Genomic DNA, 24,748 nt, shown 5'->3' on the forward strand with positions numbered 1-24,748 from the left:
GACAGTAGTACTACCCTGTGCACCTGCTGGGTTCTTTCCCCAATCTCTGCCAGCGAAATCAACCACATGAATGTGTTCCCCATAGATAGGCATGCCGTCTTACCTCCCTTATCTGTCAAGCACCCAAGTGCTTCTGTAATTTGGACTGTAAACAGGGCGAGCCATGAAGCATCTTTCACCACTGAGGTAAGATGTTTGAAGTGCAGAAAGTCTGGCCTATCTTTGGTGACATCTGTGTTATGCAGTTTAAAATGATTTTTTGTTAAAGGTTAAGAAAAGTATGTTAGAGGTGCTGGACATCAGAGATGAATATTGAGCAGGCTAGGTCAGATTTATTCTTTAGTTAGTGTTTCATAATCCTGTAACACTCCACAGTACATAGTTGGCAGTTAACCTCGAGAAACTTGGAAACTTTGGGTCATTTAATGGACCATCTACTGGACCCACCTTAGATTCTGCAAGGCTGTGTTTGGGTTCACTCCAGTCCTAGAACATTGTGATCACTACCTGTCTTTTTCTCTGAATCTGTGACACTAATCGCACTCCTTCCCTTTCTTTTGTAGTCATACGAGTGTGTAGAACCACCTACACACAAATTCTCATCTGCTGATTACAAATCACGAGCCCCAGTTTTTTAACCAGTAGTATTTCACTCACTTCTCTTCCCGTAACTGCAAGCATCTTCACCATTCGTCTTCTCTGTCCAGGTCCTACACACCCTTTGTGTCTTTTGAGAAGGCTATGTTCCTTTGGACTTTCCCTGCATGCCATACTTTAAATGATGTTCTTTGTTTAGATCACTGTTGCAGTTTATTCTGACTGCTGGGACATTCACCACAAAAGACCTGGCCATCCAGCTTGACTTCCAGTGCTCAGCACTTCCCCCCCCCGCCAGGCATGGCAGATGCCTTCCCGTGTACGACATCAGGACATCTCTAGTATAAAACTAGCTTCTCCTCATGCTGCACAACATCTTTATTCCATTAATTTGCAGCATATTCATCTCCGTATTGGTAGAATCCAGCTTGGTTCAACATGCTCTGGAGTTCAGGACATATAAGTACCCAGCTGGGGCGACTTCTTAACTTCTTTACCTTTTGTATTTTTGTGTATTGCTTCTGGTTAGACTGGTTTTAACTTTTGTTCATTTGGGTTGATATCAGATGTTCATTAGGGTGCGTCATGACTTAGGAAAGGTATCTGCCTCATAAGGTGGGCAGATTCTTCACAGAGACTTTTCACAATCGCATGTTCTGTTTAGGCCCTGGGCTTAACATCGAAGGCTGTAGTGTCTGCCAGAGATTCACTCTGAAAACTTTCAGAAGTAGGCAGTGCTCTTTACAGAATACCTTATACAAGAAGAAGCTTGAAGCTCACCAAGTCCAGCATAGTGTCCTTGGGTTAGTATTTCTTCTATGACTTCTCCCTAAAAGGAAGCATTTCTAAGAGAGGCCAGAGGGGTACACTGATTATGTAACTGGTGTCAGTGTCTTGTCATAGTTGGAGGTGTAGTGCAGGGTACTTTACATAAATCCTATTGTAAGGATCCAATTAACTTCTTATTGCCTCCTTTCAAACCAGACCTACTTTCAACCATCATTTTGGGATTAACACTGTCCCCTACCTCTCTACCAACCGCTTTGCCAGTATCTGAAGCTCCTAAGCCTATGTCTGTGTGTCTTAACTATCTCTTCCTGTATATTACTGCTGTATGTTTTGATGTAATGCATCGTGTGCTTGCTAAATGGATAACTGTTTTCAATTTCATACCTGACGCTTATGGAATGTCACTGCTTTTCTAATTTGTGTAATATTCATATGGGGTAAATTAAGACTTTATATCTTAAGTGGTGCATAATGTGTGTCTCTCTCTGAGTACCTAGATACTGTTTTTGTTTCTATGTATTTATTGGTTTATTAACTTAATCATTGAATGTGCTTAAGAACTTATAGATATTGGAACCTCTGCTCATTTTTAAAAGATGCATTTATTATCGGCCTAAAATCTTTTAATTGGACCATTCTATAAACACTACGTCTACATGATGCCACTTTGCTATATAACAAGACCTCACTAGATGCCCTAAATTACCACTCCCCTCTGCAGGCCAAACAGGTCAAAATTAATCATGATTCTTGGTTAACTAGAGAAACTGTGAACAGGTCATGAAACAATGGGAAAGTGCCTGGAAAGCTTGGAGACAACCCAAAACCCAGCATAAACTCTCTTCCGTAGGATTAACAAACACATCACTGCCTTGGTTTAAAAGCAACTTTAATGAAAGACTATAGGCAGTTAAATGGCAAAATTACATCATCTCTTTTCTTTCTGTTCCTTCAAGCTTGCCCCAAGGCTCCATCCTAGGTCCCCTCCTCTTTAATATATTTATCGTTGACCTCTGTACAGCTAAAAAACAGGCAACCATAATTCAATAAACAGATGATGCTACACTGATCTGCTCTGACAAAAATCTAACAGAACTACAAGTATACACCCAAGAATCATTCTCATCTATTGAATATTGGCTGTTCAATTCAATTCAAAATTGTTGCAAAAAAAAAAAAAAGATATTCAGTATTACTTCCTCCCGATCAGACAAACCACAGTAGCTAGTATCCCTCACCAAGTTCTTAGGGTTTATAGTAGACGATGCTGTGAAATTCGACCAGCACATTAGGTAGATAATAAAACTCTCAAAAAGTTAGGCACCGTGTGTCATATTAGACCATAGCTTCATAGGTGTGTACTAGGCTAACGATCACTGGGGCCTTTTTAAGCCTAGCTGTGTATCCCAAATCTCTGACAAGTTTTGGTACCCTTGATAAGTGTAAGCAGGGGCCTGGGAGATAAACCATTTATAGGTTGCCTGTGTCGATTAGAGGCATAGGTGCCAAACCAGGGATGAGTTATTCTGTGGGATATATACCTGTCTGTCAAGCAGGTTTTATTTATATCTCCGCAATGTGCAAGTCTTTAGCATGGGTAATTCTGGTGCTGTTCGTTGTGGGCATGGAGGAGGTCCATCAGGGTGGGGTCCAACAATGCCTTGTATGGCAGACCTAGATCTCCCATCAACAGCTTAGGGATAGGGCTTTAAGGCGGTCTGTAAAGGACATGTTAGTTATGGACTGTGTCCTTTTAATGAGGAGCCTCTGTGGACATTCCAGTTGTTGGTTGTGCCTGGTTAGGTACATACCAAAGGGGGCATCGTACTCAGATCTGATAAATGCGAAGTATAGTGGAACAGTGGCCTCCTTGGACGTAGGAACAATCCATATCTTTGTTTATAAGTTGCACAACATAAAATGATTTCCTCACTACAGTAGACATGTTTTGGTCAAAGGCTAGATTACTGTGTACGTGTGTCCAAGTCCTTGATTACCAGGTCATCTTTTAGACCATACCTCACAGATCAGGCTAGGAAAGTGACTGCTTTAACTCTGCTGTTACCAACTGTCTTGTGTGCTGCTGCTGCTACTGTCATCAACCTACAGTCTATGCAACTAAACATGCGAGAAAAACGCTACAACAAAATAACTAGATTCACTGCAGATATTCCTTACAGATCCCACCCCCGCTTTGCCCTGAAACAGCTAAACTGCTTTGAAATAAGACATCACGTAACAATTGGTCACCACACAGATTCTCCTATACAAGCCTGAATAATGCTCCAGACTTAGTTCAGCCATGCTTCCCACACTGTCTGCTCCACTCCACAGACACTACTCTTTACCAAATCCAGCAGTAATGTGGGTCAGTTTCTCCCGGCTAGACTGCACTTACCAGATGTCTGCATTCCTGCCTGCTATACTTTTCCTCCTTTACTCCCTCTATACCCTCTGCACTGACTTTTCCTCCATGACTACATCCTCTCACTTCTTCCTCTGTACTCTCTGTCCCTCTTTTTCATGTAATTCTGTACTCCACTCTTTTTTAATCTCATGCCGTCTTGTCCAAGATACCAAACTGCAGGTGTTAATGTCATACTTACATATGCAACAGGGAAATCCTCAATTTTACTCTTATTGATGATACAATTGCCCATTTTCTGTTAATATCTAAACAGTTGTACATTTCATGAATTAATTGTTGGAACTTTTCTCCCTGGGCCTTCGTTGAAATGTGGGGTTTTCATCTATTCGGACTTTCCTGGTCAACAATGGCAAATGTCTGACTTCAGGTTTTGTTGTACTGTGTGTTCTATATTTGGAGTTTTTTTTTCCTGGGTAGGGGCCAACTCATTTGCAGAGTAAATGCATACAAGATTTGTTTTTACATTAATTATTTTTTATCTCCTTTCTCCCTTTGCAGTCTTAGCTGAGTTACATATTGCATCATCCCTGAGAGCTTTAGTTTATTCCCAGTTAGGTATGGAGCCTTTCTCCCCATACCTCAGCTGAAAAGGGGTTTGTGCTAAACCCATTTGGACTATCCCAGTAAACAAAGGCAAAATAAAATAAAAATTGTTACAAATTATTTCTCTAATAGTATATCTGTGCATTTTGTACAACTCCCAGATAGCCTTCTGGACTTGCTGACTCTTCTTCCAGCTCCCTTTGATGTCTTACTGTCTTCTCCACTTTCTTTTCTGCATCTCTAGCTCATCCCCACTTTCTTTGCTGTATCGTTGGTTCATCTCCACTTTGTTTTCTGTATCTCTAGTTCATTCTCACCTTTCCTCTTTGCCCTTCATTTTCCTTTCATCAATTCTCCTTTGTCTGTCTGTCTCCCTATCTTCATCTTCCACCTTTTAGATGTGTACAGTTCTTAGAATATAAACATTTTCACTTGCTTATTAGTACACTTCAACTCTCTCTTTGCTGTAACCCCTTAATAGTTTTAGCATTTTAGTTCCCACTTTTTCCTGTCTTTCGATCACTGTGTCAGATGCTTTCCTTACATTTACCCATTTTCACACAATCTCAGTTTAAGGGATATCTGCCCTTCATTATCTCTGCCTCCATTTCAGGGGTTACCTTTAGCATTGGCTGCAGGTCAGTTCTTGAGATGCATGTTCTTATAGCACTTAGCAAGAATAAAGTTGTTAGTGTGAAGTAAGAGGAATATACACTCCTACACCCTGGATAACTTTACCTTTATTGTACTTCATAGAAAGGGTCGTAAGGGAAAAGTAGTTGGAAATAATGGGATCATGTTGTTAGTTGAATGGGTATGTTCTCTTCTGCATCCCCCTCCTCATAATGACTTGGCTGTCAGTGACAGAGTTCCATTCAGAAAGGCTAGGCCCAACCTTTATACCCACCCCCAAGAACATCAAAGGGTTTGATTCTTAACTTGCCAGGCCTTGACGTTTCTTGGACTGATGCTGGTGCAGACACTAAGGCTAAGCTAACCCTCCAGGAAAACCTTCCATAGAAGATACTGTCATGATTACCACATCAGTGATACTAATCTGGTCAACAACAAGTAAGCAAATAAGGAGAATATTTCAGATTTTGGATGCTACCAGGCAGGTTTTCATGAAGAGCCACTTGTAATATCATTTGAGAAAAGGTTCTCCATATGAGCTACAAAGTCTGCCTTTTCTGCGTTAGTCATTTGATGTGCAAAGTCACCTGTCCTGTTTGTAATGTTTGTTTTCTGTTTTAATTATTTCTTTATCTAGGTTACTTTTCATTATCTGCTGAAAAGTCGCATCATTAGTGTAACACCACAGTTTTTGAATAGAAGGGGGGGTGTTCGTTATGCCTTCTAAAGTCTCTTTCTTATGATTCAGACTTAATGACTGAGTGGATGTCTTTAACCACTTTTTTAAAATTAGCTGATCTGGCAAATCTGAAGTTTGTGCCTTAAAAGCATTGTCCTGTTACCACTTTACTTTGTATATTTCACGTGCTTGTTTACAAACTCAACCGCTGAACTTTCACTGGGAAAGTATACCCCACAAGACTCTTTTTTTTTTCCCCTCAGAGTTGATCTTGAGGTATTCTGTAAACATTCTTCTCCCCTCACATTTCTTTTCTTGTCAGGAAGTGAAAGTGGTCCTGTTGCAAAAGAAGTGGCTAGCTAGTCTGTTGAGTTGTTCATTAGTACAGACCATATACACCTGAGCATTGGAGCTGGGCCCTCCTGCCCTGGAGTGAGGAGGATTTAGGAAGTCATTTTTTTCTTGATAACTCCTCGAGTCCACTCCATTGCACCTAACAGATTTTTGTAGCATGTTATTTTTTTAATGTACTGTTCTGGTAGCATTACTGTGGAAGACCTTTTACAATTGATTTTTTTAAATTATCTGCTGTTCTCATCTATTTTCTAAACCTTTTGTTCCACTGTCATTGTGGCCCCCTTTAGCAAAATCCTGCAAGTAAATAGATGTAATGTTTTTGCAATGCAGACATTTTTTTTAAGGTGGAGCCTGACTCAAGTCTGCGGGGGGAGGGGGGATCAAACACTGTGGACTTTCAAGAGGTTGACTGTGTACACTATTAACCACAGTTTAGGGGCACCAGTTTAAGGCAGAAGGCTTTGAAATTTGTCATGTGAGAGGGCATACAATGGCTGTACTTAGGTGATCCCCACCATTTCAAATCATGTGCTGTGATAAGCACTGCATTTTTTTATTTTCAAGAGGAGAGTTTTAAATTATTGACTAACTTCCCCCTTTTCCATTTTAGGTATGTGAAACTTAAAGGGAAGTTCAATGAGTCGTACTTGCAGCCTTCATTCTCTGTGAAGCCCAAGATTGGAGCAGATGACCGAATACCAAGAGAGAAACTGAACCCGCCTACTCCTAGTATTTACGTACGTTGTATCCTGTTATGTTAGCTGTTCTTCCTCATTTTTGGGAAGAAAGTACAAGAGTATTTTTCATATGTCCTTGGTAGTTTGTGATAAGAAAAATGTTTGTGTTTTTTTAAATACTGAGCCAGACATCTGTACTTTAACAATTTACTACACCAAGAACTGTAGCCAGCTGCTCTTTGACTTTCTTACACTAGCAATTTTATTTTCCTTGTGTTTTTTTTCTCCCATACATAAATAGTTGTCCTATGTTAGGCATAAACACAGAGGGAGCTTGGAAACCCATGTTATTGTTGACATGTTTGTTTTCAGGTTTTCAAAGAACTTTTTAACAGAAAACTGCAGTTAAATGTCTTGTGTGTCAGGTGATATTGTGTGTGTGTGTGTGTGTGTGTGTGTGTGTGTGTATGTGTGTATATATTGGAATTTTTAATTGAATTTCCATGTTTGTAAAAGAATGAAATTGTGATTCGGAAATATGCAGTGTGCAAGAAACACCAGTCTTGTAGAATAGACTCTAAAATGTTGCACCTTGTTAATATGCATTTGGAGCATTCTTCTCGACCTCTTGGTGTAAAAAAAAAATATTGCCAGAGCTTGAAATAATGGGAGAACAAAGGCTTAAAAATAGACCGTTTTTAAATATTGCTTTTATAAGCTGACAAAGATGCCAGAATAACAGGCTTAGTGTTAGCATGCATTTTCTGAAGGGTATGAATTCTGAAACTCAATTGTTTGAGTTATTTGGTGACTTCATTCATCAGTGACTTTCCAGAAAACTACAAATTTTATGAGGAATAGACCAAAAATTTGAAGCAAAATTCTGGACAGTTGAGAGGTATGATTTACAGGCAGTCCCCTGGTTAAGGATGAGATCCATTTTTTTAGTCCATCCGTAAGTCAAATTCATATGTATGTCTAAAACATGTATATGTGGTTCTTAAATGTCATTTAGTCAAATGTTTGCCTCAGTTTAGTGTTTATTTTACTTTTCTGTGCCTATAAAAACAAAGCTGGTTTAAGACATCTTGTTATTAAATGCAGTGTTTGAGGACTTTTTCACACACACACAAAACCATATCTTTCAACTGTACAGATTTTCGCAGACTGTCCAGATTTTTGCCTCATATTTTTGGTCCATTTTTCATAAAATTGTGGTTGTTTAGCAAAAGTAGTGGCAAAAGACTGAAGTTAGAAAATAATGGCAGACATTCACGTTTCAGAATTCATACTAATGCAAAACCTTTTATTCTGTCAACATTCTAAGTTTGTAAGAGCAGTATTTATTAAAATTGTCCCTACTTTTGAACATTTGTCCCACTTTTATTCATGGCTTTGTCCAGATTTCCTGCTCTAAGAAGTTTGGAGGTATCTCTCACACACACACACACACACACACACACACACACACACACACACACACTCACTCTTAAAGGACCACTACGGGCAAATGATGAAGAAAACATATATTTTTTTTATCTTGCCATGATTTACTACACCTCCCAAAGCTGCCTGCAGCAAAATAAATACTCATTCCTAATTTTATTTTGTTTTTACTCTTGTGTGCCCTCATGGGAGCAGACATCGTGATTCCTTTGGAAAGCTAAATCTGTCCCATAATGCACAGACTGAGAACAAATAGCCCTACCATTTGTTGTCAGACTAGACTTCCATTCACTTAGAATGAAACACCTGAAAAAAACTGTCAAGTTTGAGAGTCTGCAGCTAATGTGTCATTGACTGGTATGCGCTGAGTTTTACAAATGTTGTTCCTACTGATGTACTACACATTCTCTGTAAGAAACTTGCAAAAGTGTCAACAAATTACTGAGATAAAAAAGACTTTTCACAAGGAGCACTTTTGCAAGTTTCAGTTCCTGGCCAGGTCACTCCTCCCATCTCCCCTCCTTCAGTGGGCTACAGTCTCACAATTCCAGCTTGAGTAGATTCAACTATTTTGTCAGCTTTGCATGACAGTAGATATAAAAAAATCACAGCCTGGTGTGCCACTAAAACTGCTCCCTTATGCCTCTTCACTTCTGAATAGCATTTCCCAGGAATAAAAAAAATAAAAAAGCAAACGCATCAGTCCAGAGTTTAGGCCAGTCTATCCATTTTTAAAATGTGCACAGTAAAATATTCAACCTGCAATGCATTTTGGCTGCTGACATGGTTATCTTTACATAGTTGTTCTCTTATAGTATAACCTGAACTTATTGTAGTTAATGATACATTTTACAACAGTTCACAGTTTCCTAACAATGACCTCCCAAGCCTCTGATGTGACCTAGTACTTTTTCTTACTATTGCTTTATCTAGTTTGTCTTAGTTGTATACCTGTAGCATGTCTCTCATCCTCTCAGCAACAGACTCCTGGAGAAAACTTCCAAAGCAGGTACTTGTATTGAAAGAGAAGCAGCAGCTGTAGCAGTGATACCACACTCCAAAACAATGCACTCAAACATAGCATTGACAAACACAGGGGAATGTATATATCTGAATCAAGCAGTGATGAAATTGCTAGGGAATTCACTGATCACAATTTTACTCTTAATCTCTCCATTTCATAATCCATAACATTCACACCACACCTACAAAGGCACACCTCCACCTTCCACAAACACAGCTACCCACACCCACACCCACACAACATACCAGTCAAATGTAAGGCTTTTCCCACCTCTCTGCAAAACACTGCTGTAGTGGCTTTGGCAAACAAATGAAAATGATTGATGGGTCCTTGTTCAGGGCTCCCATTCATATCTCTCAATAGTACAGATTTTTGCAGAAAGTCCAGATTTTTTTGTCTGTTTTTCATAAAATTGCAGTTTTCTGGCAAATCACTGGCAAATCATTGAACACTGAAATCAGAAAGTTGACAGTCATTTGATTTTCAGACTTCATATCCTTAAGAAAATTCACTCTAATGCAAAACCTGTTTATCAACATTCTAAGTTTGTAAGTACAATATTTATAAATTGTCCCATTTTGGGGCCTTTGTCCCCTGTTATTTATGGCCTTGTCCAGATTTCTTGTTCTATAATCTTGAGAGTTATGCTGACATCCCTTCCTACTGGAGCCAGTCCACTGCACTTGCACAAGTGTCCCCCTCAGCAGGGCAGCAAGCAGGTATCAGTGCAGATTTGCTTTATAGTTCTTTTACAACACACACACACACACACACACACACACACACACACACACACACACACACAGTAAATCTTGTTGTCCATGTTATTCCTTCTTTTCCTTGGTTTCATTTCTCTTACTTGTAATGTTACTTTTACTCATTTTTTCTCCTGCTGCCCATATCTACCCTAATTATTACTTCTAACAAATACTTTTTCTCACTCTTTCTTCTCTTCCCCTTCTCCTGTTTATCCACTATTTGAACTTTCCCACTCTGACATTTGCTTTATGAGTAAATAATGAACTGTCACCCTTATAATGTCAGCACATTTCAGTGCTACATAATATTGTATTTCGTCTAATAATAGGTTCATAGGTAGGTAGTAAGCCTAGCCAACAAGGTTCCCTGGCTTATGCCACCCAAGAAAGTTATTTTCCTGTACCACTGTCGAGCAGAGCCACAGAAGTGATTCCCAGGGTATATTTCCTATTTTCCATCCACTCAAAGATTTTGCTTGAAGAGTGCTAATGAGGAACTTTGCTTGACATAGATGGGTAGCTTGTTCCAGAGTATTGGAAGTCTCTGGGACAGGACTCTATGCCTCCTGCATGTCCTGTTTATTTTGGTGACTAGGTTTAGGTCCCTAGAGCGTGTAGCTTGGAGGGATTGGGATTTCTTTAGGTGTAGCATGTCCAACAGCTCTGGGTTTGACATAGCTTTATATGTTAGGCAGAAATCCCCTCTGAGTTTTTTGAGATGGTCAGTGTAGGGCATCTGTTTGAGGCTAGTAATCCTCTTTGTGAGGTACTTCTGTGGCCTTTCCAGCTGCTGCAGATATCTTGTAAGGTGCATTCCAAAAGGGGCATTGTACTCTCTAATGGGTCTAATGAGTGTCGAGTAGAGGGGAACAATGACCTCTTTTTTCCTGGATGTGAACCCTTTTGTGATGAGGTGTGCCACATAGAAGGACTTCCTTACTACTGTGGTGATGTGATTATCAAGGGAGCGACTACTGTCCACCTGGGTCCCAAGGTCTCTTATCACACATTTAGTGTTAAGTAGACTGCTGCCTATGTGGTAGTTCATGAGTACAGAGTTTTTCACCAAAGGGGATGACGATGCATTTTTTGGCATTGAGCTTGAGGCCATGGCTCTGACACCAGGCATCTGTCTCAGTGAGGCCCTTCTGTAGGATGCCCACATCATTTGGGGACTTGACTGTTGCTCCTAGTTTGCAGTCATCTGTGAAATTCATTAGGCAGAGGCCTTCTGTGTTAGCCTGTACTTCAGTGAAGTAGATACCAAACAGGAGAGGTCCCAGGACTGAGCCCTGTGGTACTCCACTTGTCACTGGTTTGATGTCACATTTGGAGTCTGCAACTTTTACAGTGTGGGTTCTATCAGTGAGCCAGTTGGCAACCCATCTTGTGACTTAGAGATTTATACCTAGTTTAGTAAGTTTAGCTATAATTCCAGAATGGGGGATGGTGTCAAAAGCTTTGGCGAGGTCAAGCTAGGCTGTGTGAACCACCTTAGCCTCATCTACGGCTTTGGTGACTGCCTCAAAGAAGTTGAATAGGTTCAAGATGCATGATCTGCCTTTCACAAACCCGAATTGGGTGGTGTCCAGAGTTTGGAGGTTACCAATGTCTTTGTTTATGAGTTCCATGATGATACGTTCCATGGCCTTGCAGACCAGGCTCGTCAGGCTAATAGGGCGATAGTTCCCAGGATCAGTGGTGGCTCCCCCTTTGTGGAGTGGGATAACTGTTGCTGTGTGCCACTCAGTGGTCACAAAGCCTGATGTGAGGCTATGACTGAACATGGTGCTTAGGTGGGGAACCAGTTCATTCTGAAGTTTGTGTAAAATGCAGCCTGGGATGTTGTCCAGTCCCATGGATGCTGTGTTTATGTCTTTAGAGAGTGCAGCTTTTACCTGTGTAGTTGTGATTACAGGGACTCTGCATTCTTCCTGTATAGATATGAGCCCTTTAGGGTGTGAGAGGGTGGTAAAGTTAGCACTAAACATGTCTGCCAGGATGTTGGCAATATCAGTTGGTTCTGTAATTTTCATACCATTGTGCTGTAACTCACAGCAGATCTGGGTTTTGGCATTGAGATTCTTGACATAGCTATAGAATGCTATGTGGTTGTCCTTAGAATCAGCGGTGATTTTATTTTCATAGCTAGCTTTGGAGGCTCTTATAAGGGATCTTAGCTTCTTACTGAGGCTGACCAGGGAGTTCCACCACTCATGGGATTTTACTCACTTTTGCAACAGTTTCTTCCTTCTGTTGTACAGTTTGTTTATGGTAGGCGACCACCAGATTGGCTTCCTTTTTTGGAGGATAGATTCTTGGTTCTGTTTGGGGTAGCACGATCCATGCACTCATGTAAGTGCTTATTTTTATTTATTTTATTTTATTTATTTTATTTTACATTTGTTGACCAGGCTAGTCTAACTGGATATATGTCCATTTTCAGTAGACGCCCGGGGAGAAAAGCTCCAGGACAATAACAAATAAAAAGTAAAATAGTATAGAATAAAGTAAAGTTTACATAGAAAAAAAAATACTGATATACATTTTAGTACATACTGGTTAGTAATTATTTACAAAAAAGAGTGCATTTGTGTAGGATTCAGCAGTCGTAACTGTATTGTCCATGCGCATGGGGTGTTATGAAGTTCGAAACTTCTGTCTTAAGAAGCATGAAGTTAGCTTTGGAGAAATTTTTTACCATGGTTTTCTTAGTGGGGGGTGGGGGCGGGATGTGGATATCTAGGGTGATTAGCTTATGGTCGGATCTGACCAACGAGGAGTTGACTTCGGGTGTGGAACACCGGTCACTCATGTTGGTAATGACTAGGTCTAAGATATTGTTGCCCTTGGTGGGGGTGTGGATAAGTTGATCCAGGGCACCAGAATTTATGAATTCCAGAAAGCATTGAGCGAAAGAGGTGGTACATGAGTAGTTTTCCCAGTTAATGGTGGGATAGTTGAAATCGCCCATTATTAGGGTGTTTGAACCCTAATATTTTCCAGTATATCAAGAAAAGAGGAGTGGGAATCCCGGGGCATGATGGAGGATCTGTAGCAAGCTGCAATTTGGATTGCATTTTTGCCCAGAGTTAGTTGCACTTGGATAACCTCGAATGCATTATGCTGAGCAACTAGCCTGGAGGCGTGAATATCCTTAATGAATATGGACACAACTTCACCTTTGGTGTTCCGGTCCAGGTTACATGACCGAAAAGTGTGGTGTGATTATAGACTGGTAGTGCAGGGGTGCTGTTTGGAGCCTTGAACCAGGTCTCAGTCACTGCACAGATATCGATGTTCTCCATTTTAAGGAGTGCCTTGAGTGAGTGCATTTTGAGATTTAGACTTCTAGCATTGAGTAGCATTACCCTCAGTTTTTGCTTGCCTGTTCCTGTTACGGTAGTTTATTTGTCATTTGAACCTTGTCTAAAAAAGGCACTATAGGGGCGGCAAAAGCCTTAGCCAGTATCCGGAATCCCATGGGCGACAGGTGCAGACCATTTCTGGCAAAGCTTTGTTCTCTGTCGACCATGTCGTCCCAGGCAGACAGATACTGGATCCCCTTAGAGTGACACCAGAAGCTTAGCCAATTGTTGAAGTCAATCATTTTGTCCTTGTACTGCGGTATCATTCTGGGCGATGGCAGAATACTACTCAGGGCTAGGGTCATACCTCCCTGGGCTACAAGATCGGAGAGCTCTTCCATGTCTCTTTTCATGTAGTCCAGGGAGGTACATCTCGGTTCTTTCTCACCAACATGGACATTGACAGAGTCATATTTATACTTGTTGTGGAGAGACCTGAGTGCGTGGGTTATGTGGCGGATCCTGGTGCCAGACAGGCAGCTGACAGTAACCTTCTCCTTGTTTAGCCTGGTGAGTGGGACATCAGTGTGCCTGACTACAGAGTCACCTATGACTAGTGTGTTGGGTTCGTTGTTTTGCCTACTATATTATATATGTTATAATATATATATATATATATATATATATATATATATATATATATATATGTTTGCCCATAATATCTGAATAAGTGAGTAGGATTTTCATGACAGCATCAAGGAAACATTTACCTTCCTTCTGTGTTTTTTCTTAAGTTTTGGATTTTTCTTGGTATATTGATTTGATTTTCTTAGTATATTTTATTTTTATTGTCCATTTGTTTACCAGGTTAGTGCAACTGGACACAAGGTGACTGTTTTTAGCAGAATCTCGGGGAGAAAAGCTCCAGATACATAGTAAACAATTATAAAAAATAATAAAAATAAATTATACAAACATAGCTATTTTGTACAAAGAGCATAGAAAATATAAAAGGAGCAAAATCAGAGTTTTACAATTGATGCAGCATACAGTGGTTAGACTATTGAGAAACAATTAAACAAGATAATATACAACACATATACAATTGCTTGAACATAAATTCAAAAAGAAGTTTCCATAGACAAACAGGGTCATAAACTAGAAATCATAACTATATTGATATGATTTATATTGCATTTATCTTTTTAATGATGGTATATGTGTATTATTGTAAGTCATATGTGCACAAAATATTTGTATTAATCTATGTATTTACAGTATATTGACAAAGCAATGGGTCACATCAGAGGCTTGGGAAGTCATTGTTAAGAAACTGAGAACTGTTGTAAAGCTTGGCATTGAATACCATAAGTTCAGGTTATGCTATAAGAGAATAACTATGTAAAGATAACCATGTCAGCAGCCAGAACGCATTTTTAACTGAATGTTTTACTGTGCACATTAAGAAATGGATAGATTGGCCCAAACTCTGGACTGATGTGTGTGTGCTTTGTTTGTTTTTTTTTTTATTCCTGGGGAAATGCTATTCAGAAGTGAAGAGACATATAAGGGAACAGTTTTAGTGGCACACCAGGCTGTGATTTTTCTTTTTTATGTCTGTTGTCATGCAAAGCTGACGAAATAGTTGAATCTACCCAAGCTGGAAGTGTGAGACTGTAGCCCACTGAAGGAGGGGGAGATGGGAGGAGTAACTTGGTCAGGAACTGAAACTTGCAAAACTGCTCTTTGTGAAAAGTCTTTTTTATCTCAGTAATTTGTTGACACTTTTGCAAGTTTCTTTCAGAGAATGTGTAGTACATCAATAGGAGCAACATTTGTAAAACTCATCACACATCAGTCAATGACACATTTGCTGCAGACTCTCAAACTTGGCATTTTTTTTCAGGTGGTCCATTCTAAGTGAATGGGAGTCTAGTCTGACAACAAATGGTAGGGCTATTTGTTCTCACAGTCTGTGCATTAAGACAGATTTAGCTTTCCAAAGGAATCACAATGTCTGCCCCCATGAGGGCAGAGAAGAGTAAAAAAAAAATAAAATTAGGAATGAGTACTTATTTTGCTGCAGGCAGCTTTAGGAAGTGCAGTAAATCATGGCAAGATAAAAAAAATATGTTTTTCCATTGTTTGCCCATAGTGGTCCTTTAACTATACTTTACCTATTCCATAAGTAACCTTCTCCCTTTATGCAGCCCACCCAACTCTTAACTGCTTCCCGTGGAATCACTCCGCTCTCACTTTTCACACTCTGTCTCGTACACAGTCTTTCCCTCATTCATACCTGCATTCACTCACACATCGATCTCCCGATCACTTCCTCATTCATACCTGCATTCACTCACACATTGCTGTCACTCTCCCGATCTCAGTCTCACACGCAGACACCCACACACAGACACACACACAGATTGGGCAGCTTTAATAATTTTATTTTTTTATGTTATTTCCGACATTGCAGCAGACCGTTCGTATCTATGGGTTGCCCTCATGTTGGATGTTCATAACCCAGGGACTGTCTGTAGAGGTTTGTGAACAGGTGCTGTACGTAGGAACTGCATGTTGTATTAATGTTAGTTGTAAACTGAGTTGGTGTGAAGATGGGGCAGCTAGCTAGGTTTTGTAATGGCCTTGATCTTGAGCTCAGGAACTGGGCTTTGCAGGAACATTAATGACAGCTACATTAGAAATTTACAAACTCTTCTTTTTTTAACCTCTTTACTTAAGTCATCAGATTTAAATGTGTAACATGAGATTGCATTAACAGAAAAGTTATAGTAACAGATTTCATTGTCACTGTCGTGTAGTACACGTTTTCTTTTTAACCATTGCATTCACTCGTAACATTAAGTTGCCCAATTCCTGCTTTCTCTTAAACCTCACTCTTTTTCCTGACTATTAGTCTGCTTGTATTTTCCCACAAATTCCATTTATTTCTATGAAAGTTGCGCCTTCCCTTTTCTGAAGATGCCACCTCCAGTTCCTTAATCTCCATTGTTATCTTTTCCCATGTATTTGCTTTATATTTAGAGCCATTGGCAAAGAAATAAGGGAATCACAAATGCAAGGTTATAAATGGTAAGGTGATCAAAAGCTAAACTCTACTTACGGATGATAAAACAAAAGCTGTAACAGTAAACTATTTAAAATAGCACACGTGAATTGATTCAGCAATATCCATATTTATGGGGACATGACGAGATGGAGTATTTAGGAGTATTGATTAAAAAGGCTTCTGTTATGTTGTTTAAGGATATGTGAGAAAAAGCTAAACAAAAGATAATACAAATGCTGAGAAATTGGCAACATTATGAATATGAGTAGTATGATACAAGTAGTAAAATGTTTTAATCCCACAGGCCAGGCTTATTTTTATCAATCAGAGACAAACATTTGGGTCAGTAATAGAGTTTAGGGAATTTATATGGGAGCGAAACTGAGCAAGAGATTAGTGGAATAGGATGCATTCAAGACTTATATACATAACACCAGCAGAAAGTTATAAATCATTGGAAAGTGATGATGATGATGAAATGGGGGGAGGAGATAAGGAGAGACTAGGATTTTGACTAAAGATCCTTAAGGGGAATAACAACAGACATGTAGAATATTATGTTTGTAAAGTAGCAGAAAGCATTTTAAGAAGCAAGCCAACACACAAGTGGAGAAAGAAGATTTTGCTGATGGGGATGACTACAAGTAGGGGTGCATGAATGCACTTTCTGCAACTTTATGATTATAATATTCTGTATGGTCAGCATTATTCTCCTTAAGTGTCCACAGACTGAGCATATCATTGTGGAGATCTCCGCATGTCCTTTATTGACATACAGTTTTGCTGTAGGTGAATTGCTGTTCCGTAGATTGTCCATAGGTGTGCGTGTGTAGTATGTTTGAGTTAAGAAGTGAATGAAAGAGAGAGAAAAAGAGTGTTCATTCTGCAATAAGACCACTGTACTTTGTCCAGAACATATTCCAGTGCCTTTTGCCCATAAGTTACTGGGATAACTTGTGGCATTGCCATGGTCTTGTAAAGGGTAAAGTGCATTATCAGATGATAGATTGATGTATGTACAACCCTGTAGTGTAGTGAGTCCAGGTATCCTTATACTTTTAATATCTGTAGGTTAATGACAAATTTTAAATTAAGATATTGATGTGACCTCTGTCTTGAAATTCTGAACTAATGTATACCTGCCTTTAGCAAAGCATCGTTCGTCATTTACTTGTGTTTTAACACACAGTTTGAATACAAAGTGTCCAGTGGATGTATAGAGTTCAGTGGCATCTTTAAGTAGTAGTGTTGTAGACTTTTTGAGGTGGTTTTAACTGTCTGATTTGCTTTTAAACCCATTCAGTTGGAAAGTAAACGAGATGCCTTCTCACCGGTGCTACTGGAATTCTGCACAGACTCCAAAAACCCCATCACTGTTATACGTGGACTGGCAGGATCCCTTCGACTTAGTAAGTCTCATCTGGACATTTCATCATTCATTTATGTTCTGTGCAATTTTTGATTTTTCTGATAAGAGAATTTTGTCTCAGATATACTAGGTGTATGCTTTTGAGATGATTTGGGGACACTGCTGCAGTTAAGTAGCTTTGTTAAAGTTGCACTAGTAATAGCTTAGGTCATACAACCATATGAAGCTGCTAACAAAAGACCGCTCATGGCTTGTCATGTCCTCCCAGTTGTGGCAGGTTAACCTTTCTCCTTACTCTGTTCTTTGCCTACTCTTCCTCCTCTCATCCTCATGTGCTGTTTCAAGGTTCTAGTCAGACATATAACATGCACTCATTGAAGTAACTTTTAGAAATGGATTTTGTGCAACTAGGTGTACTTAACTTGTAATTTTCCTATGCCCTGGCAAATTTACCACGGTTTTATTGTACTGTTGTACATTATGCTAATTGTCTTTTATTTTTTTCAGAATGCCAGCTTTGCTAAATGAGTTTTTGCATACTAACTATCATTACAGGCAATTTCCCTTTTTTCAATATTGAAAGGGTATGTTGTACAAAAATATGCAATATCAGGATAGAGATAGTTTGGGGGGGGGGGGGGCTACATTTTGGAAAATGTTATACAAGTTGGTGTAGCATTCCAGAAATGTTGGCATTACCTGTGCACTGCTGAACCTCTCTATTTATACGGATGACACATTTGCATTTTTGCTTTAACCTATTAAGCCGGACTGGCACCCAGCTTACATCCCTAGTATTGCTTGACATTTTGTAGTCTTGCAGTTGTAGACGTGTTGAATGGGAGACAAGCTGATAGATGACCAGGTCAGGCTTTGGGTCTCTTATTGCGTTCCTTTTCATCTGCTGACTGCAGCAGTGAAGTAGTGAAAAAGTGATACCTAGAGGTCATTGTGCAGTTGCATCGTTCAACATGTCTGCCTTTATTTTGGACCTTTTACCTTACTTTTCACCTTTGTGGTCATTGTGATCAGAGTACTATCCTAATAAACTAAATAAATAAATAATCTCTACCTTTGTTCAAACCATAATGTTATCAGTCAGGCCAAGTTGCAGGGACCCTTTACTGCAAGGAATTGTCTAAGCTTCTTGTGCGTATTTTATGCACGGACTCTAAATAGCCTTCTGTGTTGTTAGCTCACACTCACTGTAAATACTCCTCTGTGTTGTAACTGAAAATGTGTTGAATAGTTGTAGTTAACCTGGGCACTTCTTAAATAACATAACCACCTGTCATACCAGTGGAGATACTAACAAAAGTCTAGTTGTATCATTAAAATATGTTTTTCTTGTTGTCTTTAATGTGCCATAATTCAGCTGTGTGAAGGGAAGGTTGGTGTTTTCACATTAGCTTACCCGACCATGAGATGGGTGTCTATAAAGCAAGTGAAAATAATCTTTTGTGTGTGTGTGTACATGTGTGTGTATGTGTGTGTGTGTGTGTGTGTGTGTGTGTGTGTGTGTGTGTGTGTGTGTGTGTGTGTGTGTGTGTGTGTACATGTGTGTGTATGTGTGTGTGTTACCTTAATTGTGTAGTAGTATACACAGAGAATTGTAGTAGTCTGTGGTGGGACTAGTGCTGTAAATAGACAAAATAACCCATGATGGCTGCCTAAATGACTCTCTCTCTCTGTAGGCACTTCCCCTGTGTATGTAAAACAAATGTGACAGGTAACCGAGGGAGGGTCTGGGAGTCAGCAGACAACAGAGGCAAAAGCTCTAAAACAAAAAAAGGTTATATGCTGGGAATGAAGCTATGTAAATCTTTATCTTGACTTCACAAGAGAGAGAACAGAGAGCTGCCACTGTCTTTATTTGACTACAGGTGTTGATGCCAAAAGAAAGTTACGCTTGATGTTTTATTGTTTTACTCCAACTCTGGAGACAGTGAAAGTAACATCTGTACATGCTACTATACCATGCTTAAGTTGATAGGCAGAAGTTTTTTTTTTTTTTTTATGACAGGTGTGTTGAGAAAACATGCTCCTTGTCACCAGTTGCATTAGCAAAATTTTGTTCTTTTACGAGTTGTGTTAGTTGTCTTTAATGACATAGTAGTTTTGGCCCGTTCTTTTTTTTTTTCCAGCTATGAATGTAGCCAGTGAAGTAAATATTTTTTCTTAAGATTTATCCCATTTTCTTCTCAGACCTCGGGCTGTTCTCCACAAAAACTCTAGTGGATGCAAACGGTGACCAGTCAGTGGAAGTTCGGACACAAATGCAGCAACCTTCTGATAAAAACTGTGATCCATCTGGAACCAAGCAAATCTGGCCTTTTGAGAGTAGCCGTTCACACACAACAATTTCCAAGTACGCCCAATACCAGGCCTCATCCTTCCAGGAATCGCTGCAGGTTAACTCTTTTTTCCTTGCCTTTGTTTTAAATTCGGTACTTTATTTACTTTTGTCTGTATTTGTTTTTGTGCTTTAATTTTCATGTTTGCATGGACATATACTATCTCATGAGAGGCATTTTTATCAAGCTCTTCCTCTGGAGTACCACTTGTGCTTTATTTCCGAAGTTTGGAGTCTTCTTTCTGTCATAATTTTACATGCTACACCTGACTTAGTTTTGTTTTAAAATGCAAACTGTCTCTCTTCCGTGACATGGAAAGCTGAACTGTGTGTTACCTTTAACTTCCATTGTGACAGCATGGATTTCTACCGTTTAGGATGTGATGTGGTTTGCACAGGGGTAGTGTCTCTTGCTAGACTGCCATCATGTGGTGGACATTTTGCAGTGCAGGTTTCATTGACACAGAAGGGAGCAGTGACCCATATTACATCATTCATTTTCTGTCTAGTTTTATATTGTTTCAAAGGGGTCAGATTGCTGACCGTCTCAAAAACTTCAGATAATTAAGGAAGGAGTAAGTAAAAATGTGTAATAATTCGGTTTTTGAACTCTCTGTTAACCAAGTAAACCTACTGAACACAAGTGTTTCTTGGGTGACCCAGTAATGCTTTTTGATTAAGTGATTTGCTCGGTCAGGGTCATTCAGTAAGCAGAGACTGACAGAGTCAGACCCAGTATTGTAGGTCATTTGCAGCTCATAGCTTTAATCCCCATTGTCAGCCATTGCCTGCTTTCTGTAAATGATCTGAGGCCATTCATCAGATCCACAGTAGTGGTGCCCTTGACAAACTCAGCATCCTTTTTATCCTTGCAGAGCAAATAATACTCTGAGCTTGAGCATTCAAAATAGATTAGAAGGACAGATACTGTCCTGAGCTTGGCAGGTATGTTAGAGGGGACAGGTACTGTCCTGAGCTTGGCAGATATGTTAGAGGAGACCGGTACTGTCCTGAGTTTGGCAGGCATGTTAGAGGGGATGGGTACTGTCTTCAGCTTGGCAGGTATGTTAGAGGAGACTGGTACTGTCCTGAGTTTGGCAGGCATGTTAGAGGGGACGGGTACTGTCTTCAGCTTGGCAGAGATGTTAGAGGGGACAGGTACTGTCCAGCACATTCAGGGCATTTTACAGGTAATAGGTACTGCCCTGGGCATGCAGTGTGAGTTATACGGGATGGGTACTGCCCTAGACATGCAGTGTGAGTTATATGGGATGGGTACTGCCCTGCGCATGCTGGGCACATAACGGGGGGAACAGCTACTGCCCTGAGCATGCTGAGCACATAACAGGGGGAACAGATACTGCCCTCAGCATGCAGGGTGAGTTACAGGGAGAGGTACTGCCCGAAGCATATAGGGGGTAGGTACTGCCATGAGTGTATCAGGCATGTGTGAATGGACATATACTGAGTATATAGGGCATGTTATAGAGACATGTAATACTACCATGAATGTGCCAGCCATGTTACAAGGGACAGATATCACCCTGAATGTGACAGCCATGTTAGAGGGGACAAATATCTCCCTGAACATGCCAGCCATGTTGCAGGGTGACAGGTATCACCCTGAGCATGACAGCCAAAGTAGGGGGGGGGGAACAGTTGTCACCCTGAGCAATGCCAGCCATGGTAGAGGGGGGACAGGTATAGCCCTGAGTATGCAAGCCATGGTAGAGGGGAGACAGACACTAGCTGGAAATTACCAGGCCTGTTATAAGGAGCAAGTACTAACCTGAGTCAGCAAGATTTTTTATTGTAACTTAATACGGTTTTGAATGCATTAGGCACGGTATAGAGAACAGACATTTGCATAATGTCCTCAACATTTTTCATTGAGACTTTTAACTTCCTGAGCATAGCACGGGTGTTGTAAAGAACAGACAGTAGCCTGAGCTTACCAGATATGTTATAGGGGGCACACACTTTCCTCCGTATGCAGATAATGGGAGGAGCTTACAAGACAGTGTACCATCATAAGCTTAATAGGTATTTTACAGGGTGAACACATAATGGCCAGAGCTTAGTAGATAAAATACCATCATGAGCTTACCAGGTACATTAAAGGGGAACAGGTACTTTTTTGGATTACCAGTGGTGTTTTAATTGCCTAATACTGTATCAGTTAATCTGATCAGCACTTGACTGTTAGTGGGATCCTGTGGCAGACATAAAAGTGATTTGTCAGGCGATAGTCTTTGGGAATATTCTTATTTTCTTGGGTTGAAGGCAGTCATCGCCTTGTAGAATTTTCCTTTATGGTCCCTTGCTAAGACAAGTGAACACTGAAATTGAAAAGTGTTCTGTTATTCTTCACGTGGTCAGTAGTTGTGCCGCTCACTGGTTTTTTGGTGCTCATTCCTCACAGAAGCAGAATTTGATGCAATACGCACGTTGTGTGGTCTATAATGAGTTGTATCTGTAATTTCAGGAGGAAAAAGACAGTGATGAAGATGAAAGTACAGAATCGGAAGAAACTAGCAAACCTTCAAAGCCTTCTCAAAGGTAAATTCTCTCAAGCTGAACGTAGTGAGGGTAATATCCAGTTGGTGATCTGAACATGCTTTCTTTGTAGAGTTTCTTGAAAACAAAATGAAATTATGTGCAGATTCCAGCCTGTTGTGATACCATCAACCATTCCTGATTTGCCCAGGAGATGCCTTTCAGCATGTGTCCCCCACTCCATTCTGCACTGTAGTGTGCATTCAGATATTTGCTGTCTGGCGTTGGACCAACCCTGAAGGGTGGTTATTGACCAGAATACTATATTTATTTTGGCATCAAAACGTTCTGCTCCATGTTGCTGAATGGGCTCTTGCTGACTGTTTCAGTTGTCAGTGCTGTTGCTCTTCCTTTATCTGAGAAGTTCATATAGTGACTTAACTGTACAGACCTTAGAATGGACCCGGATGGTCCTTTTGTCTTCTGTTCTTTGTTTCATATGTTCTGCAAGTGATGGAGAACATAGAGGTCTAAATCTACAGATTTAGAAGAATCCTGTGCTGTAAAGATCTTGTGTCAAAATGAGAAGATTTAGAAGCCTATGCTATTGTCAGATTTCCATTTTTCATACTGTATGAGTGTAGAATTTGAGTGGAGTCTGATGTCAGTGCTCTACTGTTACAAAGAACTTTGGTAGTAACTGTCTTTACAAATTTCTGTGTTTCAGTGCTTCTGATCAAAAAACACATGGTATCATTAAATTTGGGACCAACATTGACCTCTCAGACCCAAAACGGTATGTATATCTCCCTGTTCCTGTTTCTGTGGTATGATAGCCAGGGATGAACTTGCTGGTGTTATATTAATTACTGATTACCAGTAAAGTACTGTTAGGTGATGTAGCTAGCTCGCCATGATGTAATGCTTGTGTTACCAACATAAGAGTGTGTGTAGATGTGTGTAGCCTTTATGCTTGCTTGTGGTTTGTGTTCTCTGAGTCCCAACATCTGAAGTGGGTGTGCAGTGTTAGTGTCACAGTGTTATGTTGTTTTTCTCATGTAATGTTTATGCTATCATAAATGTGTGTGTGTGTGTGTGTGTGTGTGTGTGTGTAGAATGTTACTGTTGAAATATGCCATACACCTTTGTTTGTGCCACAGTACACTGCATGTCTAATGCTAGTGCCACCATGCATTGCGTATGAAATGTTCATCATATGTGTGCATCTGTATATGCATGCGATTGTGCTTGTGTGCAGTGTTAATAAGTACATGGCAAGTTGATGCCACCTTAGAACTAACATGTTCTGCATGTGTAGTTCCAATATTGGCATGTCATGTATGTAGTGTTTTTTCTTTTTTGCTCCATAGGACTTTGCTCAGTGGCCCATGGGGGGGGAGAATTGCTAAGCTAGAGAAGAGTTCCATGGCCCATTTGCTCCTGCCTGAAAATCTCATTCTGCTCTCCATTCTTTTTGAAACTGCATTTGTAAGGAGTAGACTACCTTGGTCCTATGGGGTGGCCTACCCTCTCCCCCGGGAACACCTTCCCCCCACCCCCACTCCCTCAGCAGCTCGTTGTGATGCTGTCTCCCTTGACTATTGAGTACGAATGCAATTAAGACAGCGCAGGCTCAGTAAGCTCGGACTGCACTGAGAGTAACACCTGGTACTTCCACAAGATGTCACCTTTTTGGAGACCAAGAACCACCTTGTTTATCCCATGATGATGGACATCTGACAGTATCTACTTGTTCCTGTCCTCCTTGTACAGGCACCTGAGCTTTTAACTAAGCTCAGGTTGCTACTTCCCTAGTCAGAGCTTTGCCCTTGCACTCCAGAGAGCTGGTCTGATGTCTGTGCAGTGTTAGCACCAGTTTTTAAGAATTTTTGGTTTTCTTGGGTCAGTTAGCGTCTTTTACAGGCTGTTTCCATTGCCCCAACAACTTCCTACCTTCTGCCTTCACACAATCCAGTCCGTCAACTTCAGCCACAGGACTGGTTCATTCTCAGGAGCATTCGCTTAATATCGGTCACACTTTCCCAGGCTCAAATCCCCCCCACTGCTCCCATAATGAACTACCCCTTCTGTTTCTTCAGATTTGTTGCGTCTACCATTCACGTCAAGAGGCAAGCTCAAACTCTCTATGGAGTTTTTATTCTTTTACGGTAACTTTTTGTGCTAATTTTTCTGTATTTTATTCCTCACCTTTTCAATCTTA

The 24,748-nt window shown here is 40.3% G+C and overlaps 1 protein-coding gene across 5 annotated transcripts in view; it reads left to right on the top strand.

The window, feature by feature from the left end:
• The window catches only part of KDM6B (lysine demethylase 6B), a 175,710-nt gene that overhangs the window by 83,808 nt on the left and 67,154 nt on the right, over nucleotides 1–24,748 (top strand). For all 5 annotated transcript variants that reach the window (XM_044077326.1, XM_044077328.1, XM_044077329.1 and 2 more), the window contains 5 exons: nucleotides 6,637–6,763; nucleotides 17,613–17,718; nucleotides 19,884–20,089; nucleotides 22,517–22,590; nucleotides 23,255–23,323. In XM_044077326.1, the coding sequence (XP_043933261.1) occupies nucleotides 6,637–6,763; nucleotides 17,613–17,718; nucleotides 19,884–20,089; nucleotides 22,517–22,590; nucleotides 23,255–23,323 (582 nt within the window). The remainder of the gene's footprint in view (nucleotides 1–6,636; nucleotides 6,764–17,612; nucleotides 17,719–19,883; nucleotides 20,090–22,516; nucleotides 22,591–23,254; nucleotides 23,324–24,748) is intronic.

Source organism: Protopterus annectens, chromosome 7.part0 (assembly GCF_019279795.1).
Source record: "Protopterus annectens isolate FY-2018-M chromosome 7.part0, PAN1.0, whole genome shotgun sequence".
NCBI classification, from domain to species: Eukaryota; Metazoa; Chordata; order Ceratodontiformes; family Protopteridae; genus Protopterus; species Protopterus annectens.